The 21,522-nt window shown below is 34.7% G+C and overlaps 1 protein-coding gene across 6 annotated transcripts in view; it reads right to left on the reverse strand.

Annotated features, from left to right (window-relative positions):
• Positions 1-869: 869 nt before the first annotated feature.
• The window catches only part of LOC149787644 (calpain-9-like), a 100,240-nt gene continuing 79,587 nt past the window's right edge, over positions 870-21,522 (reverse strand). For all 6 annotated transcript variants that reach the window (XM_089973825.1, XM_089973826.1, XM_089973829.1 and 3 more), the window contains 6 exons: positions 15,764-15,828; positions 14,738-14,806; positions 11,657-11,735; positions 4,598-4,711; positions 3,961-4,028; positions 870-3,636 (listed from right to left, as the gene is read on the reverse strand). In XM_089973825.1, the coding sequence (XP_089829951.1) occupies positions 3,610-3,636; positions 3,961-4,028; positions 4,598-4,711; positions 11,657-11,735; positions 14,738-14,806; positions 15,764-15,828 (422 nt within the window). In that variant the 3' untranslated portion in view covers positions 870-3,609. The remainder of the gene's footprint in view (positions 3,637-3,960; positions 4,029-4,597; positions 4,712-11,656; positions 11,736-14,737; positions 14,807-15,763; positions 15,829-21,522) is intronic.

Below are 21,522 nucleotides of genomic sequence, written 5' to 3' on the forward strand. Positions count from 1 at the left end.
GCCTTCTATAAAGAATGGTGGTATAAATCATTTTTATATGATTAGAAAGGTCAATACATTGTTGTACAAAAGTGGCTTAAGTTCTTTTAGTAATTTTAGTTGATGTACATTATACTGAAAAACAGCTGGTACAAGTACTTTATTTTGTACACTGGTCTTCAAGAGAAATTCTTAAAATAAATACTAAAAGAATCCCTGTATTAGAAAAAAAAAGTGAAGTATAGAAACATCTTTGCTAACCAAGGTTCCAAAATGTCAACCCTATCTACACCATGGCAGATCAAATAGATTTGTTAGTGCTTTGACCTAGCAACATCTACAGGATTTCACATCTAGCGACATCTAAGGGAGTTAATGCTAACCAATAGTGTATAACATCAGTGCATTAATACATCAGCAGAAAATGGTGGAGGCAATTGATACTTTCTAAGTTTAACATTGAAAGTATGACTATGTACCAGACAGAAGTCATTACAGGCATATTTGAGTGAAAGGTATTTGTAGAAACATGGACTGGCAATGGAAAATTGTGTATTTTTGAGTCCATTACAGTTGTGTGCTCCCTTTGTCTTGATCATGTAGAAACAGTGTTCAAATTGGAACAACTCAATTTTTATTGGATGTGGTGGCTTCATTTGTAAGAAAAATAATAATTTTAAATACAACAAACTTCTATGTGTGAAAAGTTTTAGTGAAAAAGATAATTATCATTTTTATGGATCAAATGTGTTTGAAAAGTTAAAGGGTATGAAAAGTTACAAGAATTAGAGTAAATTAACTTTGTCCACCCTTGAAATACAGAAATGAAATTTCACAATGCATGCGATACTGTTTTCTGAGGATCCACTTGCAAAATTAAAAAACAAAAATAATGTTATTGGCTCATTTATTAAAAGTATAATTTACATCAATAGTTCAGAAAGTGAAAATAATTATTCAGTCCTAGCAATCTATTATAACAGATATGCACATCTGATGAAAGGCCAAGATGTGCACTCTAAACTCAAATCAACCCCCATTATTCAAATTTCAAAATAAAGAAAATTTTAGGTTGATCTAATCTGCCCTAGGATATACAAAGGTTTGTTTTATATAACAAGGAATAATAGTTGGAAAAATAAGGAGAATCCTAGTTTGTACAATTTTGAGCCCCATGCAAAAATGTGAAACTCTGGAGTAGAAGAATACTTACATTTCATAATTGCTGTTGTATTGATGGCAAAGTTAACAAAGACCATTTATTTTTAAATATGCAGGGTACATACCGGACTCAAATTTTAAGGCAAATGGTTTATCTTCCCTGCAAAAATAAGGCAAAGTGGTGGGAAAATAGGAAGAATTGAGAAGTAGTGAGGTAAACATTTAAAATATGTTAAAAATAGTCACTTGCAACAAGTTTTTCTATACATTTGTGAATATTAATATTTTTCTTAGCTTGATTTCACAAAATTATTGCTTAACTTCATTTTTGCAGAAAAGATAGCAACCTTGAAAATAGTGTACTATGAAAACATATAACTACTTATGCCTGTGTAAGTACATTTATGGGAGGTGTGATGAGGTTGGGTCTACTTTTACCATACTCTGTTATGACAATGAACAGACCCCAGAAGGGCCAATTGAATTGCCCCATAGTGGTCACATGGGTTTCACTGGCCAATCATTCATCAGGGTTTGCAACTGTGCATAGTTACTTGAATTGTAATTAGCATCACTTTCAACTGAACTGCAGAGGAGCCGAGATGCAATCCTGGTTTCACAAAATATTTGGTGTGGAATTTTAAGTTTTAAGTCCCACCTCCGCCCCTACACAACCTTCCTTTTTTTTAAAAAGATGGCAACCTTGAAAATAGTGTACATGTACTACGAAAATATAATAGATATTGAGGCACAAGTCCCTCTTCTTACTTTTGGGGGATGAAAATAAATGTTTCCTATCTAAACAGACTAAAGAACTCAGCACAGCAATCATTTTCTCATGATTCAACTTCAAATTAAATGGAATTTCAATCACATCTTCAAGAGTTACATGTAAAATATTTTTGCATGAATCTCATCGATTGAAACACAATTGTGGGCATAATCATTAAATTTACACAAATTTGATCAAAATTCATGAAAGTACTATGTTGCTGTTGTTGTTGTTGTAGGGTTTAATGCCATTTTTCAGCACATGATAGGCTATACATGGCGGCCAGTATTAATGGTGGAGGAAGAACCTGGGAAAACCCTGGAAAGACCATCGACCCACAAGAAGCTACTGTCAAGCTTTCTCACATACCCACCTTGGCTGAATCTGAGACTTGAACCCATGCAGACAGAGGTGAGATGGCAGTGATCCGTAATGGACAGTGCTTTAGACCACTCTGCCACTCGAGGCCCCTGAAAGTACTATGTTGAAATGGTTTTAAATTGATCTTTGTCAGAAAAGACACACAGTAGTTGATATTGTACACAGAATGCACAATTTTTAATGGATTAGCATGCATGTGGGCATAAGATAGCTGTGAATAAAGGTAAAGTCAGTGTCTGAATCACCCAAAGTGCAGACGCTGGATACATAACCAATACCTGCAGATATTTTATGAGTCTCATAAGAAATCAGTTGAAATCATACAAAAGCAAATTGTTATTGTCAAAGTATTAACAAGCTAATTTGAATGCAAAGACTGACAGCTAGATCGATGAATTCACTAAACAGTGCCTAATATTTCCATGTCCCCCATCAGCTGTGGGAGAAGAAAAATAAAATAAGAATGTAGTAGTCAGATGCAGTGTTGTTGAAAGATGATTTTGTTAAAATAAGAAAAATACTTAGATTATATATATATATATATATATATATATATATATATATATATATATATATATATATATATATATATATATATATATATATATATATATATATATACTAAATAAGTGCTTTGCTATATCAACAAATTCACTCAGTTTACCAGCAAGTTCAATTATTAAAAGTATTTTATTTTTCTTAATTTGTTTTTTGAAATTTTACAGCATACATTATCACAGTCTGTACTGTCTTCTTGGTTTATGTAGAGATTAGTATGGAAAAACAAATAACCTATATCTTTCATATATAATCGCTCCCTTTAACAAGCCATTCTAAATTACCTTGCAAAGAAAACCACTTTCAAAAATAGCCATAAGGTATCAATTGTTTACAACAAAAAAAATGTCCTTAACTCTGTTTAATAATCCGATTTATTTGTATCACTGTCAGCTGCACAACTTATAGCTTATGGAAATATAAACATTTTTTGTCTAGAAGAAATGAATACATGATCTCCAAACACCCCCACCCCACTTCCAGCAAGCACAAGATCCTTGACAATATCCAAAACTGACATTCAGATCTACAAATGTCATTAAAGGCATGAATTGTTTCTTTTTCCAGTTGTATATGTGATTTGTCAAATCTTAAAGTTATCTTTATCTAGCTACTTTGGCACTGATGTTCAGAAGAAACATTTCTATACTGTGTCCTTTCATTGATAATTGTCTCTGGAAATACAAACATCTGTGGATAACATTTTCTTCTTATCTTCTCTTACAAGCATCTTCCATAATGGAATGTTCTACCAGCCTTCAGGAATATATTGCTGTAAAGAGCAACTGAAATGAAAATGTTAAATGCATGAAATATCTACATGTATTAGTTTTAAAGACATTTTATCAATAAAATCAGTCTAAAATAAAATCAAAGCAATGAAATGACTTTAAAAGCTGGTGTTCTTTATATTTTGATTACCAGTACCATGAATGGACTAGAAAGAAGGACAGTGCTACAAAGGTGCATAACTCTGTCAGAATAATGCTCATAATGATTTTACCATGAGAAAGATACTTATGCAAAGAAAGATTTCCAGCTTTCTAAGGTACTCTTACTCAAATAATAAATTGCTGATCTGTAAGTCTAAAAGTGTCTAAGGTACTAACCTCCTGTAAAAATTTTATCCTTTCTTTCCCTCCAATTTCAGATTTGCTACTTGATGTACTATATCTCTCTGAAATAAAATAAGCAATTTGCCTTTAGATGTTGTTGATATCATGGCTGTTATATACCTGCACATGTTTAATAATGCTTCATTATAACCAAACCAAGTCTATATTTAAAGAAAGAATGTTGACGTTGTCAACACTTTTCTCAGAATAAGATTGAAACATATCCATTTGATATAAAACCAATGTTGACAAATTCCTCCCACATTTCTCCCCTTGCCTCAAATATAGGCAGGTTGTGGTTTGCACAGTAATTATCAGCAGCCAAAAATTATTGTTACTAGAGGACATGGAAAATACTATGCTACAATGAAACTAAAGAACAAAGGTCAAGGTCTAATAGAGGATATGGAAGATACCATGTCACCATCAAACTCAAGAACAAAGGTCAAGGTCTAATAGAGGATATGGAAGATACCATGTCATCATCAAACTCAAGAACAAAGGTCAAGGTCTAATAGAGGATATGGAAGATACCATATCACCATCAAACTCAAGAACAAAGTTAAATTCTAATTTGTTGCACATAAAATAATTGATTCTTTACTTGAAATTTGAAATAAAGATTACTTACGATGTGCTACATGAAGCTTGATGACTGAGTTAAGAAATCCTTCTATAGGAATGATATCCTTGGCAGCATAACGAAGTACCAGCGCCTCAAGTGTTTTATTACTGACAGTAAATCCTATAATTAGCAAATGACGTAATAACATTATAGAAGAGTATATCTGAGTGATAATTAATATTGTAAAAGGGTGAGAGGAAAATTTAAATATTTAATAAATAGCCATTTGTCTTAATGAATTTTTAATGAAGGTTCATTTTGAAGTCTCTTCCATTTTTTTGAAGCTTGAGAAGTGTGAATCCTTGAAGGCAAAAAATGTCTCTTTGGACATTTTTGTGACATTTTTTACAAATTTAAATCACATAAGAAAATTTGTAATGCCATGACATAGTTGCATGTATGCATTCAAAGTTAATGTCATCTTGGTTAATATTTATGACATCTGCACAGAATAAAATGTATTATATATGGGAAATTAAGTTCAATCACAAAATATATAAAATGTAAAATCCATCCATCCATCCATCAATCTGTTGGGTTAAGGTCAGGACTTTGTGCAGGCCATGTAATATTATTCATCTACTTATTTCTCACATAACAGAGGTCTGCCACTGAGGTAATCATGACAGCCTTTCCATTTCCCACTTTTCTATCTTTTACCATAAGGTTTCATAACATTGGTGACCTCACCAACCAAATAATACTTTCTTTTAATTACAATCAATACCATGTAATCTTTCATCTGCACCATGCAGGACATTTGTTTTCCTATTTCTTCATACTCATCATGGTGCCACTGTTGGCCATGTGCTTGCTTTTACCAAACACTGCCATCTCACATTTATCCATGGTTGGTTTGTGTCTCAGGTTTGGACAATATGGGTATGTGAGAAAGCTGCCAGTAGCTTTCCATAGGTTGTGGTTCATACAAGGGTTATCCCGGGTTTTTCCTCCACTAATTACACTGGACAACAAATTTTTACAAAAGTCATGTTACTGAAATAAAATTAGTCAATTCTTATCAATTTTTATGTGCTGAACACGAATATGACAGTCAAATTGCAAAATTGGCTCTAGTTTTTTTGTAATCTGCAAGAAATTAATGTTTACATAACGAAATGCATTCCAATAGTAAAAGGTCAACTGTAATAGCCTACCTATAAAAAATCAAGTCATTGACTACATCTTAGATTTCTTCGCCTGTCTCTTGTACAGCTGTTCGGGAGCATCTCTGAGGAGTGTCCAGCAGTAGTCAGCCAGCATTGTAGTGGACCATTTTCCCTGGTATCTTTGTTCCATTGTTGCGATATCTTGATGAAAACGTTCGCCGTGTTCATCACTAACAATACCACAGTTGCTAGGAAAGAAATCCAAATGGGAATGAAGGAAGTGAATCTTTAGAGACATATTGCAGCCAAGTTTCTTATACTTCATCAACATGTCTTCTACTAGTTCCTTATAGTTTTCTGCCCTAACATTTCCGAGGAAGTTTGTAGAAACTAGGCGAAAAGCATTCCATGCTTGTTTCGCGTCACCTTCCAGCAAGTTGTTGAACCGGTCATCTTTGAAAAGCTCTCGAATCTGAGGACCCACAAAAACTCCCTCTTTAATCTTTGCTTCGCTGAGTCGAGGGAATTTTTCATGCAGGTATCGGAATGCTGGCAAAGTCCGGTCAATGGCTTTCACGAAGTTCTTCATCAAACCTAGTTTGATGTGAAGGGGTGGTAGCAAGATTTTCTGAGCCTCAACCAGAGCTGGGTGTTGGATATTCTTCTCTCCAATGGCTACATTCTGCCTGTGAGTCCATTCCTTCCTCATGTAGTGCATTTCCCTTGCTCGGCTATCCCACTCGCATAAGAAACACATGTATTTTGTATATCCTTGCTGCAGTCCCATTAAAAGGGCAACTACCTTCAAATCACCACAGAGGTACCAGCTGTACTTGTTATACTCAATGGAATTCAGTAGCTGCCTTAAGTTATCGTATGTCTCTTTCATGTGGACAGCATACGCTACTGGAATAGATGGAAGAATGTTTCCATTGTGCAAAAGCACAGCCTTGAGACTCAGTTTCGAAGAGTCCACAAATAGTCTCCATTATTGTGGGTCATGAGTGATTTTTAAAGCATTCATGAGGCCCTCAATATCGGAACAGAATATCAGATTACTTTCCTTTCTGAAGAAAGGCTCCAATTGCTGGTGGCGCTTTCGATATGCAGTAATTGTGACATCTTCTTCTAGAAGATTCCATTGTTGGAGTCTTGATCCTAGCAATTCTGCCTTGTTCTTCGATAAGTCCAAATCACGAATCAGGTCATTTAGTTCTTCCTGTGTTATTCTGTGTGGGGTTGATGATGCACCACAGTGAAAATCTGGATCACTGCATGCTGATGGACCAGGAGAAGAACAGGTCGACTCACCTTTGTCTTCGTCAGATGAATCAAGAGAATATTCTGCTGGAGGTTCTGGAATAGGAAGTCCCTCACCATGTGGAACTGGTCTCAATGCAGACGGAATGTTTGGGTAGACTATTCTCGACTTCTTTCGCTTCGTTATTCCGCCGGAAAGAGGAGGAACCAAGCAGAAGTAACAGTCATTTAGGTGGTTGCTTGGCTCTCTCCACACCATTGGGACTGCAAACGGCATTGATGACCTTTTGCAATTCAACCACTGTGAAAGCTGTGTTGTACATGTAGCACAGCATATATGCGGAGCCCAAGGCTTGTCTTGGTCACCAACCTTGCATCCGAAGTAAAGATGATATGCCTTCTTCACTTGAGAATTGATACTTTTCTTCTGGTTGGCAAATGTCACTTCCCCACAAATATAGCAAAAATTGTCCGCGGTATTAACACACTTTCGAGGCATTACTGTTCTTTATTGTACGTAAATGGATAAAATAATAAGTTTTATGTAACAGTAGCTTGAACTGTCTCGCACAACGTTTAAAATATTTTAAATGCTGAACCTATCTGATTGGACTTTATATAGTACACTGCTTACATCAGCTTCAGCAGCCGCCTGGCATTAGTATAATAGGCCTACACATGTATAGTACACTGCTGACGTCAACTTACTTCAGCAGCCGCATGGCATTAGTATTGCATTGCATCAGAAAATGATGCAATCAACTGTGGATGATGTGAGCATGATGGTATTATGCAATGTTACATCATTATTCCAGATGTTGCTGCAGTCCTACTGGAGAAATTTACACAGTGAAACATAGAAAATGAGGTATATGAATATCTTCAAAACGAGAGCCAATACAAATTTTTCACGGTTATATTCGTGTTCGGCACACCAAAATACTACAGATTAGGGCCTTTTCAAGTCAGTAATGATTTCACTGTTGACCAGTGTTATACTAACAGCCATGTATAGTATATTATGTGCTGAGAAATGGTGTTAAACCCAAAACAACAACGACACACTCTTCATATTTGTTAAAATGCTCTTCTTTGCAAAAATCTGAAGAGAATGCAAATGTTGCTGAATAATTCAATATACACTTTAAGGCAAAGACACATAATATCTCCTTATATCCTGCAGTGACTTGCTATCATTCACATTTACAATCTGCAATTTACAATCTGCAATTTACAATCTGCAAATGTTTGATTCTGCAATGCTTTGTTACAAATACCTGTCTTCCAGTGTAAGGTTTGTTTTTCACATTACCTCTCTCCTAACTTGCAAACTGTAGAGGAATGAATTCCTAATACTTGCACAGATGATAAAGATTTATAACCCTCTGAAATCATAGATACATCAGGGTTTTTGTTCTTTTGACAGTCAATTTCTTTCCATGGCCCACTATGTTGAAATATATGACCAAACAAAAAAAGACTTAATATGGAGAGTAAAACAATGTAGATTAAGTACAGGGATAAGAGACTTAACAACACCCAACAAAGTTTTAAAATTTTTAAATAGACCAAACTATTGATAAACTTTCAAATTTGATACAATAATATTAGGTGCATGAGAATTTCATTGACCACTGACTTTAATTTATTACCATCTTTCACAGCTCCAATATTTTTTATAATATATGTAGTAGAAGTTATAGTGAAATTTTCTTAAACTGGACCCTATATAATCTGGATTCTTCTGGCCACATATTTTGGTCTCAATAAAGTCATTCTAATTACACTGGACAACAAATTTTTACAAAAGTCATGTTACTGAAATAAAATTAGTCAATTCTTATCAATTTTTATGTGCTGAACACGAATATGACAGTCAAATTGCAAAATTGGCTCTAGTTTTTTTTGTAATCTGCAAGAAATTAATGTTTACATAACGAAATGCATTCCAATAGTAAAAGGTCAACTGTAATAGCCTACCTATAAAAAATCAAGTCATTGACTACATCTTAGATTTCTTCGCCTGTCTCTTGTACAGCTGTTCGGGAGCATCTCTGAGGAGTGTCCAGCAGTAGTCAGCCAGCATTGTAGTGGACCATTTTCCCTGGTATCTTTGTTCCATTGTTGCGATATCTTGATGAAAACGTTCGCCGTGTTCATCACTAACAATACCACAGTTGCTAGGAAAGAAATCCAAATGGGAATGAAGGAAGTGAATCTTTAGAGACATATTGCAGCCAAGTTTCTTATACTTCATCAACATGTCTTCTACTAGTTCCTTATAGTTTTCTGCCCTAACATTTCCGAGGAAGTTTGTAGAAACTAGGCGAAAAGCATTCCATGCTTGTTTCGCGTCACCTTCCAGCAAGTTGTTGAACCGGTCATCTTTGAAAAGCTCTCGAATCTGAGGACCCACAAAAACTCCCTCTTTAATCTTTGCTTCGCTGAGTCGAGGGAATTTTTCATGCAGGTATCGGAATGCTGGCAAAGTCCGGTCAATGGCTTTCACGAAGTTCTTCATCAAACCTAGTTTGATGTGAAGGGGTGGTAGCAAGATTTTCTGAGCCTCAACCAGAGCTGGGTGTTGGATATTCTTCTCTCCAATGGCTACATTCTGCCTGTGAGTCCATTCCTTCCTCATGTAGTGCATTTCCCTTGCTCGGCTATCCCACTCGCATAAGAAACACATGTATTTTGTATATCCTTGCTGCAGTCCCATTAAAAGGGCAACTACCTTCAAATCACCACAGAGGTGCCAGCTGTACTTGTTATACTCAATGGAATTCAGTAGCTGCCTTAAGTTATCGTATGTCTCTTTCATGTGGACAGCATATGCTACTGGAATAGATGGAAGAATGTTTCCATTGTGCAAAAGCACAGCCTTGAGACTCAGTTTCGAAGAGTCCACAAATAGTCTCCATTCTTGTGGGTCATGAGTGATTTTTAAAGCATTCATGAGGCCCTCAATATCGGAACAGAATATCAGATTACTTTCCTTTCTGAAGAAAGGCTCCAATTGCTGGTGGCGCTTTCGATATGCAGTAATTGTGACATCTTCTTCTAGAAGATTCCATTGTTGGAGTCTTGATCCTAGCAATTCTGCCTTGTTCTTTGATAAGTCCAAATCACGAATCAGGTCATTTAGTTCTTCCTGTGTTATTCTGTGTGGGGTTGATGATGCACCACAGTGAAAATCTGGATCACTGCATGCTGATGGACCAGGAGAAGAACAGGTCGACTCACCTTTGTCTTCGTCAGATGAATCAAGAGAATATTCTGCTGGAGGTTCTGGAATAGGAAGTCCCTCACCATGTGGAACTGGTCTCAATGCAGACGGAATGTTTGGGTAGACTATTCTCGACTTCTTTCGCTTCGTTATTCCGCCGGAAAGAGGAGGAACCAAGCAGAAGTAACAGTCATTTAGGTGGTTGCTTGGCTATCTCCACACCATTGGGACTGCAAACGGCATTGATGACCTTTTGCAATTCAACCACTGTGAAAGCTGTGTTGTACATGTAGCACAGCATATATGCGGAGCCCAAGGCTTGTCTTGGTCACCAACCTTGCATCCGAAGTAAAGATGATATGCCTTCTTCACTTGAGAATTGATACTTTTCTTCTGGTTGGCAAATGTCACTTCCCCACAAATATAGCAAAAATTATCCGCGGTATTAACACACTTTCGAGGCATTACTGTTCTTTATTGTACGTAAATGGATAAAATAATAAGTTTAATGTAACAGTAGCTTGAACTGTCTCGCACAACGTCTAAAATATTTTAAATGCTGAACCTATCTGATTGGGCTTTATATAGTACACTGCTTACGTCAGCTTCAGCAGCCGCCTGGCATTAGTATAATAGGCCTACACATGTATAGTACACTGCTGACGTCAACTTACTTCAGCAGCCGCATGGCATTAGTATTGCATTGCATCAGAAAATGATGCAATCAACTGTGGATGATGTGAGCATGATGGTATTATGCAATGTTACATCATTATTCCAGATGTTGCTGCAGTCCTACTGGAGAAATTTACACAGTGAAACATAGAAAATGAGGTATATGAATATCTTCAAAACGAGAGCCAATACAAATTTTTCACGGTTATATTCGTGTTCGGCACACCAAAATACTACAGATTAGGGCCTTTTCAAGTCAGTAATGATTTCACTGTTGACCAGTGTTATAATCAAAACCTTTCTTAACTGGCTACCTCCATAAAATGTCCATTATTGTTGGTCCAAGCTTTGTCTATGTTGGGGAAGTTAAATTTACTGTATAGGACTTTCAAAACTTGCATAGAGAATCTTAAAGTTGATGTTGGGGCCCCAGGTGGGGTCTAAAGCAGTGCTGTCTCATCTCTGTCTGTGTGGGCTTAAAGTTGATGCTTGGACCATAGGTGGCTGAGTGGTCTAAAGCACTGCTATCTCATCTCTGTCTGGGTTCCAGTCTTGGGCTCTTTCAATGTGGGTACATGAGGAAGCTGCCAGTAGCTTTCCATGGGTCGGTGGTTCTAACTAGGGTTTTCCCCAGGTTCTTCCTCCTCCAGTTATACTTGCCACTATTTATTGCCTATTTTGTGCTGAGAAATGGTCTTAAAATCCAAAACAACAACATCAATAAAGTTGATGCTACTGCAATAAGGATACCTATGTATTGCCATTTAAAGATCAAACAAAAACAACTTAATTTACCTGCCATTTTCAAAGCATTTCTTAAGGAATATGTATCCATGACAGAACCATTGCCAATAGTGAACTTCTGAAATATATGCTGAAAGAAAAACTAATTGTAAGTCATTTTAGCAATGATTTCTGAATGTACATGCTCTAAAAAAGGTACTGTTACACACATTATATGTCCATACGGTGTTTAACAGTCCTCTTTCTTGACGCTAGTAGGTCATAGGTCATGGTTGACTCTAGAGATTATTGAATTATGGGTCTCAATGACCTGGACATTTGGTCAAGTTATGCAGTCTTGAACTAAACTTAATTTACTAAAACCATTATTTTCTTATCAGACCTACCATGACCTTGACCTTTAGACCCCAGAATGTATAGGCTTTCGTTATTACCCAAAACGTAGGGCAAACAAAATAAATCTATAACTAAATTTATTCTGTGAAACCCATATTTTTTTAGTCACAATGACATTGACCTTTAATTTTTTTTACCCCAAAGTGAATAACCTCTCACATGCCTTAAGTGCACACATTCCACATAAAGTTACATATGTGCTCCATGACAAGGTACATGATATAAAATTAATGTCATTATTAAAAAAACACTCAGTCAGGCCTTTAATATTAGTTTAACCTCAAAATCAATATAGCCTCTTATCCAAAGGGTGAATCATCCAGAAACAACAGTAAAGGTATATGATTAAGAACTGACATTTTTGTGCAGAAACCATTTTTCACCCACAGTGACCTTGATCTCTGACCTTTTTAATCCAAATCAAAAATGTTTTATCTTACTTTTTGCATGCAAGCCAGTGGCAAAGTATAGTCCAAGTATGTTATATGAAACTTAAGCTTTTGTGCAGAAAAAACGTTAATTCTTTCAGTTCAGTGACCTTGACCTTTCATCCTTTGATCTCAAAATCTGTATGCTCCTTTCATAAATTAATGCAATTTATCAACAAACACTGATTTAAATATTAAATGCAGAACTTAAGTTATTCTGCAGAAAACATTTTTCTTCTCTCAGTTAGTGTGACCTTGATCTTTTGACACCATAATCCAAAGGCTATTTCCTGGCCTCAATTGCAAGCCACCCAAGAAGTTTGTAATGAAAGATCATGGAGAAATAACAGTTATTTTCAGAAACAACAGTTATCAGACCAACAGACATGTACGAACATAATATACTCTGCCTTTGGGATGGAATGTTTAAAAAATTATTTTTAAACTTTGATTTGTGTCCAACTATTGTATTTAAAACATTATATAGTATTAACTGACAAACACATGAGACAAATTAGGCTGTTAAATCTATGGAAGATTTTCAAAATTTAGACTCTTGGAGTGAAAATATATAAACATGCAGATAGCTCGTCACCTATTAGATATTGAATTACAGCTCAATATACATTTGGTATATTAAAATGTTACCATGATCATATAGATTACACTTGTAATTATCAGTCTAACAAGACCACAATTCCTTTCTCCCTGCAATAAAACAAAAAGCAATCTCAGCTGTGGACTTGCCCATAATATACATCTGACTGCACTTTTCTTTTACATAATAATATAGTTGAACATGGAAAACACAAATGGGCATGAACCTAACATTGTCACTCAAGCCTTTTTGTAATTTTAGTGCTTTCTTGGTTGCACAAAAGAAAGGCATTACCGGAAATGTTAACTTTGCATGATCATGCCTATCGGCAGTCATTTTAGTCTGCAAAGTTTTACTGTAACAACATGAAATACTGTGTTGTAATTCATAATATACAAGTTTTTGTCATTCTAGTACAATCAGCATATTCATGATGTGCTTTGAATTTAAGTGGGTATCAAGTTTCATGGTTTTTCAAAAATCAATTCTCAGAGTTAATTATGTTTCTTTGACAATAAAAACCTAATCATTTTGAAAACATCCACTTCTTCACAAAATTCAGTATCCCAAGCTATAAATTATGTCTGTGATGTCTTTTGTTTTGTTTCTAAAACAAACATGCAAAAACAAAATGGTCACCTGCTTTCCTAGATGGAAGTCTTACAATAGTGGTCTCCCTTTACAAAGACAGATTAGTGCGAAATCCCTGACAATCGTCAGCTCTTACTGAAAGAGATATGCACCTGCTTCCTGAATCTAACCATGCAGGGCTTGGGAATGTATTATGATTAGTTACATATTACTGAAGAACTATATTTTACTCCAACAATTGGTTTATTTTTCAAATATGTTACCAATAATACATTAGAAACTGGTTATGTGAATAGGTAAGTTGTAGAGGGAGTTACATCTTCTTACCACAGAGTTTGCACTGACTCAATCAACTTTGAGTCCTGTGTGAGATTTGGGCTAGAGCTGATACTGCCAATGAATGGATGCATCTTTTCAGTCCTGTGTGAGATATGGGCTAGAGCTAATACTGCCAATGAATGGATGCAGCTTTGAGTTTTGTGTGAGATTTGGGCTAGGATTAGTACAGCCAATGTATGGATGCAGCTTTTAGTCTTGTGTGAGACAGAGGGTAGGTTAGTACTGTCTAAGAATGGATGCAGCTTTCAGTCCTGTGTGAGATATGGGCTAGGGTTAACACAACCAATGTATGGATGTAGCTTTGAGTCTTGTGTGAGATTTGGGCTAGGGTTAATACTGCCAATGTATGGATGCAGCTTTCAGTCCTGTGTGAGACAGAGGGTAGGGTTAATACTGTCAGTAAATGTATGCAGCTTTGAGAACAAAATTTTGCTCCCACAAAATAACCTGCATCACTGTTGTTTTGCTAATATTAGTCCCTCAAAGTCAAATTGATTCCTTTGGGATGAAAGGCCCCTGAGGCAAGGTACAAGCTGGAGAATGTCATCTCTGATAACAAAAGGACAATTGTTTGTTGACTAAATCCATGAAAATTGATACCCCACCCCCATAACAGTGGATTCACAGTAGATCATCTCGAATTACTGATTGACTACATGTATACCATCATGCATCACAGTTTACCATGAATAACATTTTTTTGTGAAATCATTTTCTATACTATATTTTACAAAAAATGCCATGCTTGTAATAATTTGTCATTTAATGAAAATGGCCTACCTGCCATAATGTAAGCCTCTGGATTAGTCCCATGAACTCATCCCAATTCATTCTGCCATTCATATCTCTCTAAAAATCAATTAAGGTCAGTGACTTTGTTTAGAGGAAAACTGATTTTAAAATTAGAATTATTAGTAAGAAGGAGTTCACTAGATATTCCCACTTCTGAAGTATCGTGTCAATATTTTAAAGTAATGTCCAATAATTATTATGAAATAGGTCATAGCTACCCAGTTTATGCATGTGCCACCTCCTTCCCATTAAAGATTGGCAAAAACAAATGAAAGGATCTTGCAACGAGAGCCTTGACACATATTAAAGCAATGTTGAATAAATCCTGGAAAATAGGTGACATAAACTATGTTTATATGTGCAAGACCTCCAGTCCGCAATGCATAAAATATTCAGGTTGGGTCAAAAAAGGTGTAAGAGTTGTGCAATAGGAGGTTGGACACAATTTAAAGTAATATTGAATAAACCTTAGAAAATAGATTACAACCACCCAGTTTTGGTATGTGATGAAGCTTTTAATACAAGATGCACCTAAAATGATAGAATGATAACAGCAGATGAAAATGCATCAGACATGGAACCCATGCACTGTCTATTCAATGTGCAATAAATTATGTGAAGCATGTCACAGTGACATAGTTTTGGTGTACCACATACCTTTATCCCATTATACTATAGTGGTTGTTGATTTCAATAAGTGTAGCAATATCAGAGCCTTGACATGAGGATGGATGAAGTAAATCTTATAAATCCTCTGCTTTTCAAAGCATGGAGAATCTTTTTACCCACAATGCAATGTATTCCACCAATTCCAGCAGTATTTACAAAAGCTACGATGTTAAATCTAACCTAAAATTTACATTCAGTAAGGTGGAACAAATCCATTAGAGCATGGGCAAAAGCTGATGCCAAATTGCTGACTAAAACATGTTGAAACAATTTAATTATATATTTATTATAAACATGTTGAAACAATTTAATTATATATTACTATAATTCAAAAGTAAGGGATACATCAACAATAGTTATGGCAGCTTTGCAAGTCTCTAGTGACAGGAATAACCTCTGGATGTCTGAACCTGAAAGATAAAATTTAAAAAATGCACCAAAAATCATAAATTTTCTAGAAAATACAATTTTATTTCTTTTAATAACTTGATTAAAATAAAACCTTCTGAAAGTAGATTGCTGTAGAAAAGAATGCTGATACATAAAAATCTGATTTTTTTTTGCCACTGTACAGCATCTGCAAGGATGAATACCAATTCTGCATTCAAATCATCTTTTAAGACTTTTGCAGCATAAACCAAAAGCATATAAATTTATTTAAACAAAAAACTTTACTAATGTCAGTAATAAAATAATATAAATCAAAGTGACCTAATTTTGTGGCAAGAATGTCATGGTCCTTGCAGATATGCATCCATTCACTGAATTTCTTAAATCGATCATGAAACAATTATTTGAACAATGCTCAGACAGTCTAGCATTGGAAAAATCATGAAGGTATATCCTGTTTGTAAAGGCAATGATGGCATGTTTGTCACATGAAAATCTTTTATCAGGAGAAAAGAGTTCAAGCACCTTCAATTTTCTATTTACCATCATGAGACTTAGGCTAAACATGAATTGCTGCATGTGGTACATTGTGGTATATAAACTGTTTCAATTGCTGGTAAGTGGTGGATTGTGGTATATTTATTAACTATTTCAATTGCTGGTAAGTGGTGGATTGTGGTATATTTATTAACTAATTTAATTGCTGGTAAGTGGTGGATTATGGTATATTTATTAACTATTTAAATTGCTAGTAAGTGGCATATTGTGGAATATTAGCTATTTCTATTGCTAGTAAGTGGCATATTGTGGAATATTAACTATTTCTATTGCTAGTAAGTGGTGTATTGTGGTATATTAACTATTTCAATTGCTGGTAAGTGGTGGATTGTGGTATATTTATTAACTATTTCAATTGCTAGTAAGTGGCATATTGTGGAATATTAACTATTTCTATTGCTAGTAAGTGGCATATTGTAGAATATTAACTACTTCTATTGCTAGTAAGTGGCATATTGTGGAATATTAACTATTTCTATTGCTAGTAAGTGGTACATTGTGGTATATTAACTATTTCAATTGCTGGTAAGTGGTACATTCCAGTGTGTTAACTTTTTCATACACTGCATGGCAAGTTTATGTGAGCAGTAATTTAGATACATTCTGACAGACAATGTACCTTTCAATTTTGTGGGTAAAAAAAGGTCCCAAACAAAGTTGAAATAGTAAAAATATATTATACATTTTTTATAACTATAAACCAAAGAATAAGTATCCATCCAAATAAACAACATTTTACAAAAGACAAAACATATGTCAACACAAAATGTCCAATGTGTTTGATGTTACATTGTTTGATACAGTGAACAGTATTGGTTTGAGTTGACATAAACAACGCAGTGACAGTGTTTATGTTTAAATTCCACACCACAACTAAACATTGCATTTTTGTGATATTTTTGTGAAAAGAAGATTACTGGATGCAGAAATACACATATTTACTGTAATGTAATGTGTTTGGGACTGGATATTTGCAGTATTTGATTTGGAACAGTAGATTGTACAGAAGATATAGCACAAATCTCTTTTTGAGGCGGACTTGCATCACATATTTACCGTGTAAATATGCTGTGGTTGAATAAAGTTCAGTCAATTGGGGAGACCGGTCTATGTTTACATTCTTCTGTGAATAAAAGTGGGTTTATTTACTTCAGTAAGTTCACATTTAAACAAAGCTTGTACATAGGATGGATTCCATGCTACAGATATACCATCCATCATTCCCCACCCCCACTTTGAACTTTAAGCACAATCTTGTCAAGATAACTTCAAGATCAGAACTAGATGTATACAAGGTGCATCATTAACAAATAAATCTGTCTTTTTTGTGAATTAATTTCTTAATGGAGGATTATTTACATAAGAGGAAAGGACCTAAAACAGAGCCTTGAGGGACACCTGAATGAATAGTGCAAGTTTGTGAGCTAATATTGCCAGTGGTTACTTGTTGAGACCTTCAAATATGATCAAATCAGTTTAACAAAGAATTATCAAATCTGTGAAAGCTTTATGTTTGTAGCATAATTCAATTACTAGATAGATCCAAGACTTTCTGGAGTCAAGAAAATCATAAAGTGACTGATTCATAACAGCAATCACATCATATATTGACTGATTTATACTGCCAATCACATCCTACAGTGACTGATTTATACTGCCAATCACATCTTACAGTGACTGATTTATACCAGCAGTCACATCTTACAGTGACTGATTTATACCAGCAGTCACATCTTACAGTGACTGATCTATACTTGTAGTCACATCATATTGTAACTGATTTATGCCAGCAATCACATCACATAGTGACTGATTTATACCAGCAATCACATTGCATAGTGACTGATTTATACCATGTGTATACTGCAGATAATAAATTACAAAAGATACGTTGGAAAAGTACTCACTTTAACAATTATACGATGCTGTAATAAACTGAAGTAAAGTAATAAAGTAACCAGCTCGTAAACTTTTACGATGTAATTACCAAGAAAACCATCATTCCTACCATAATGCACTGTGAGGGTATGCACCACTTAAAATATACACTGAGGCAAGCCTAGTCTAATGACTACCTATAAAAAATAACAACTACCGTTATATAATGGCCACCATTGTCATAGTAGCCTCCAATTAACTATGTAATTTGTCTTTGTACAGTGATCATCCATCTAACACCACACCAGTAACTACTATTTTTTGGTCTCACAGACCACACTGTAGTGAATATATTATAGAAAGTGTTTTCTGATTGTTTATTATACCAAAGGTACATGTTCATCTTTCTATCATGTTTATCATTCCTTCCTTCCTTTAATCACTAGTCAATCTCAAACGAGACTTTCCATCAATAAAGACTACTATAACTAACTATTTTCTTTGGGTATGTGACATGAAGAGTTGGTGATTTGCAACCCACGCAAATCTGATGCATTTTAAATATTCACTAATATAATCTTTCTGGACAGGATTCTTTCTTCTGTACTTTCTCAGTAATAACCCTTATTTTATGTACAGGATTCTTTATCTGTACTTTCTCTGTAATGACCCTTATTTTATGTACAGGATTCTTTTTCTGTACTTTCTCTGTAATGACCATTATTTTACGTACAGGATTCTTTTTCTGTACTTTCTCTGTAATGACCCTTATTTTATGTACAGAATTCTTTTTCTGTGCTTTCTCTGTAATGACCCTTATTTTATGTGCAGGATTCTTTTTCGGTACTTTCTCTGTAATGACCCTTATTTTATGTACCAGATTCTTTTTCTGCACTTTCTCTGTAATGACCCTTATTTTACGCACAAGATTATTTTTTCTGTACTTTCTCTGTAATGACCCTTATTTTATGGGCAAGATTCTTTTTTCCATGCTTTCTATGCAGTGACTCTTTTTCTTAGGGCAGGATTCTTTTTTTGTGCTTTCTATGTAATCACCCTTAATTTAGGGATGAATCTGTTCCAATACATTTTATTTAATAACTCTTACTTTATGAACATGATTGCTTGTCCATATTTTCTATGTAAAGACCCTTATTTTAGGGACATAATTCTTTTTCCTTACTTTCTATGTAATGACCCTTTTTTCTTGGGCTGGATTCTTTTTGCATACTTTATATGTAATTACCTTTTTCTTGGGGCATGATTCTTTTCCCATACTTTCTATATAAGTATCCTTTTTCTTGGGGCATGATTTTTTTCCCATACTTTCTATATAATGACCCTAATATTATGGACAGGATTCTTTTTCCAAACTATCTATATAATAATCTTTAATTTAGGGACAGGATTATTTCTCCGTACTTTCTATGTAATTACCATTTTTCTTGGAGCAAGATTCTTTTTCCATACTTTCTATATAATTACATGTACCCTTATTTTAGGGTCAGGACTGTTTAAAAATAAAATATTGACCCTGATCTGGCAAATTATTGTAAATCCTTTACAAATAAGTTGAACTACCAGTATTTTTAAAACAGAATCTTTCAAATTCAAATAATTTTTCCAATATTTAGAATTTTAATTTTGTCAGATGAAAGCCAGCAAATTCCATTATAAATATTCCCTTCTGCATAATAGATGTCATATAATGAATGTGACTTTGTCAGAATAAAGTAAAAAATTATGAGTTTAAGATAAATTGCACAAGCTACATTTCAACAGTATAACAGCACTTATAAAATTGATGTATATTTGTTATTAGACAATATTATATACATATAAAACATTATATCCTCATTATTTAATGAATCATATTTTATTCTGGAGAAGAAAAAAATTGTGTAAGCTCTCTCTGGGTTTTTAATTTTCACTGATTATCCTATGATAGTAGGTAGCATTTACTGAACCCAGTTAAAAGACATATGATAAGGTTGTTCTATTTGAAGACAAGAATTTGTTCACAAGGGCCATAACTCCTTCCTAAGTAGATGAGACTAAACCTGTAAAAGGAACATGTAAGGAAATGGGACAATGCTCATGCCCAAATTGCCTAGAATATGTTGAATGGTTCTTGAGCTATGATGTTTACAGGCAACCTTCTATGAGCAGTTCAGACATAACTCTCACCAAATTTGAGTTGATCAAACACAACCCGCAAAGATGCATCTAGATTATACAGAACATATCCATACCAAAGCATATCTGAATATGTTGAATGGTTCTGAGCTGTGTTGACAACAAATTTACTTCTGCAAGGAGATTTAAGATTCATGGAAAAAGGGCAATAACAATACTAAAATTGGAGTTGCAAAGATGAAACCTCTAAAATGCTCATCTACATGTAATAGGCAAATCAGCTATGAAATTATATCCAAGTATGTACAAGATTTGCAAAGCTATGGTAATTACAAGAGGTTGGACAGATTAATAATGGTACATTCCAGTGGACAGATTAATAATGGTACATTCCAGTGGACAGATTAATAATGGTACATTCCAGATCTTCACTGGGTCTTTGTATTTCAATGCAGGGTCCTGACTAATGGATAGTCATAATGGTACATTCCAGATCTTCAATAGGTCTTTGTAATTCAATGCAGGGTCCTGACTAATGGATAGTCATAATGGTACATTCCAGATCTTCACGGGGTCTTTGTAATTCAATGCAGGGTCCTGACTAATGGATAGTCATAATGGTACAGTTCCAATCTTCACTGGGTCTTTGTATTTCAATGCAGGGTCCTGACTAATGGATAGTCATAATGGTACATTCCAGATCTTCACCAATATCTAATTTGATTGAAATGACAATGTTTAAAGTTCTTCATAAACATATAATTGTTAAGTTGAACATTTTAGTGGATCAGTATAATAATCACTATTCCATTTAGATACTCATTTCATTCCAATATATGACTAGTTTCTTCTTGCTTTTGATTGGTCAAAAGTGAGTCATGAAATAACCTTGCATGAGACCATGCTGGTCAGTAGGGAAAAATACAAGATCAATGTGCAGTGTATTCTGACATCATTAGTGACATCATTTTGGCATGAAATCAACCAACACTTCTTTGCTGTGCTTTGACATAAAACTAATAGGAAATAATATGCAAAGGAAAGAGACTGATAACGTCATCATTTGGGTAAAGTTTCTGACTGACTCTGTATCATTCCATATGCTAATGAACCAAGTAAAAATTAGTATTGCTATGACAAAG

Source organism: Sinohyriopsis cumingii, chromosome 11, assembly GCF_028554795.1.
Source record: "Sinohyriopsis cumingii isolate HCF-2022 chromosome 11, ASM2855479v2, whole genome shotgun sequence".
NCBI classification, from domain to species: domain Eukaryota; kingdom Metazoa; phylum Mollusca; class Bivalvia; order Unionida; family Unionidae; genus Sinohyriopsis; species Sinohyriopsis cumingii.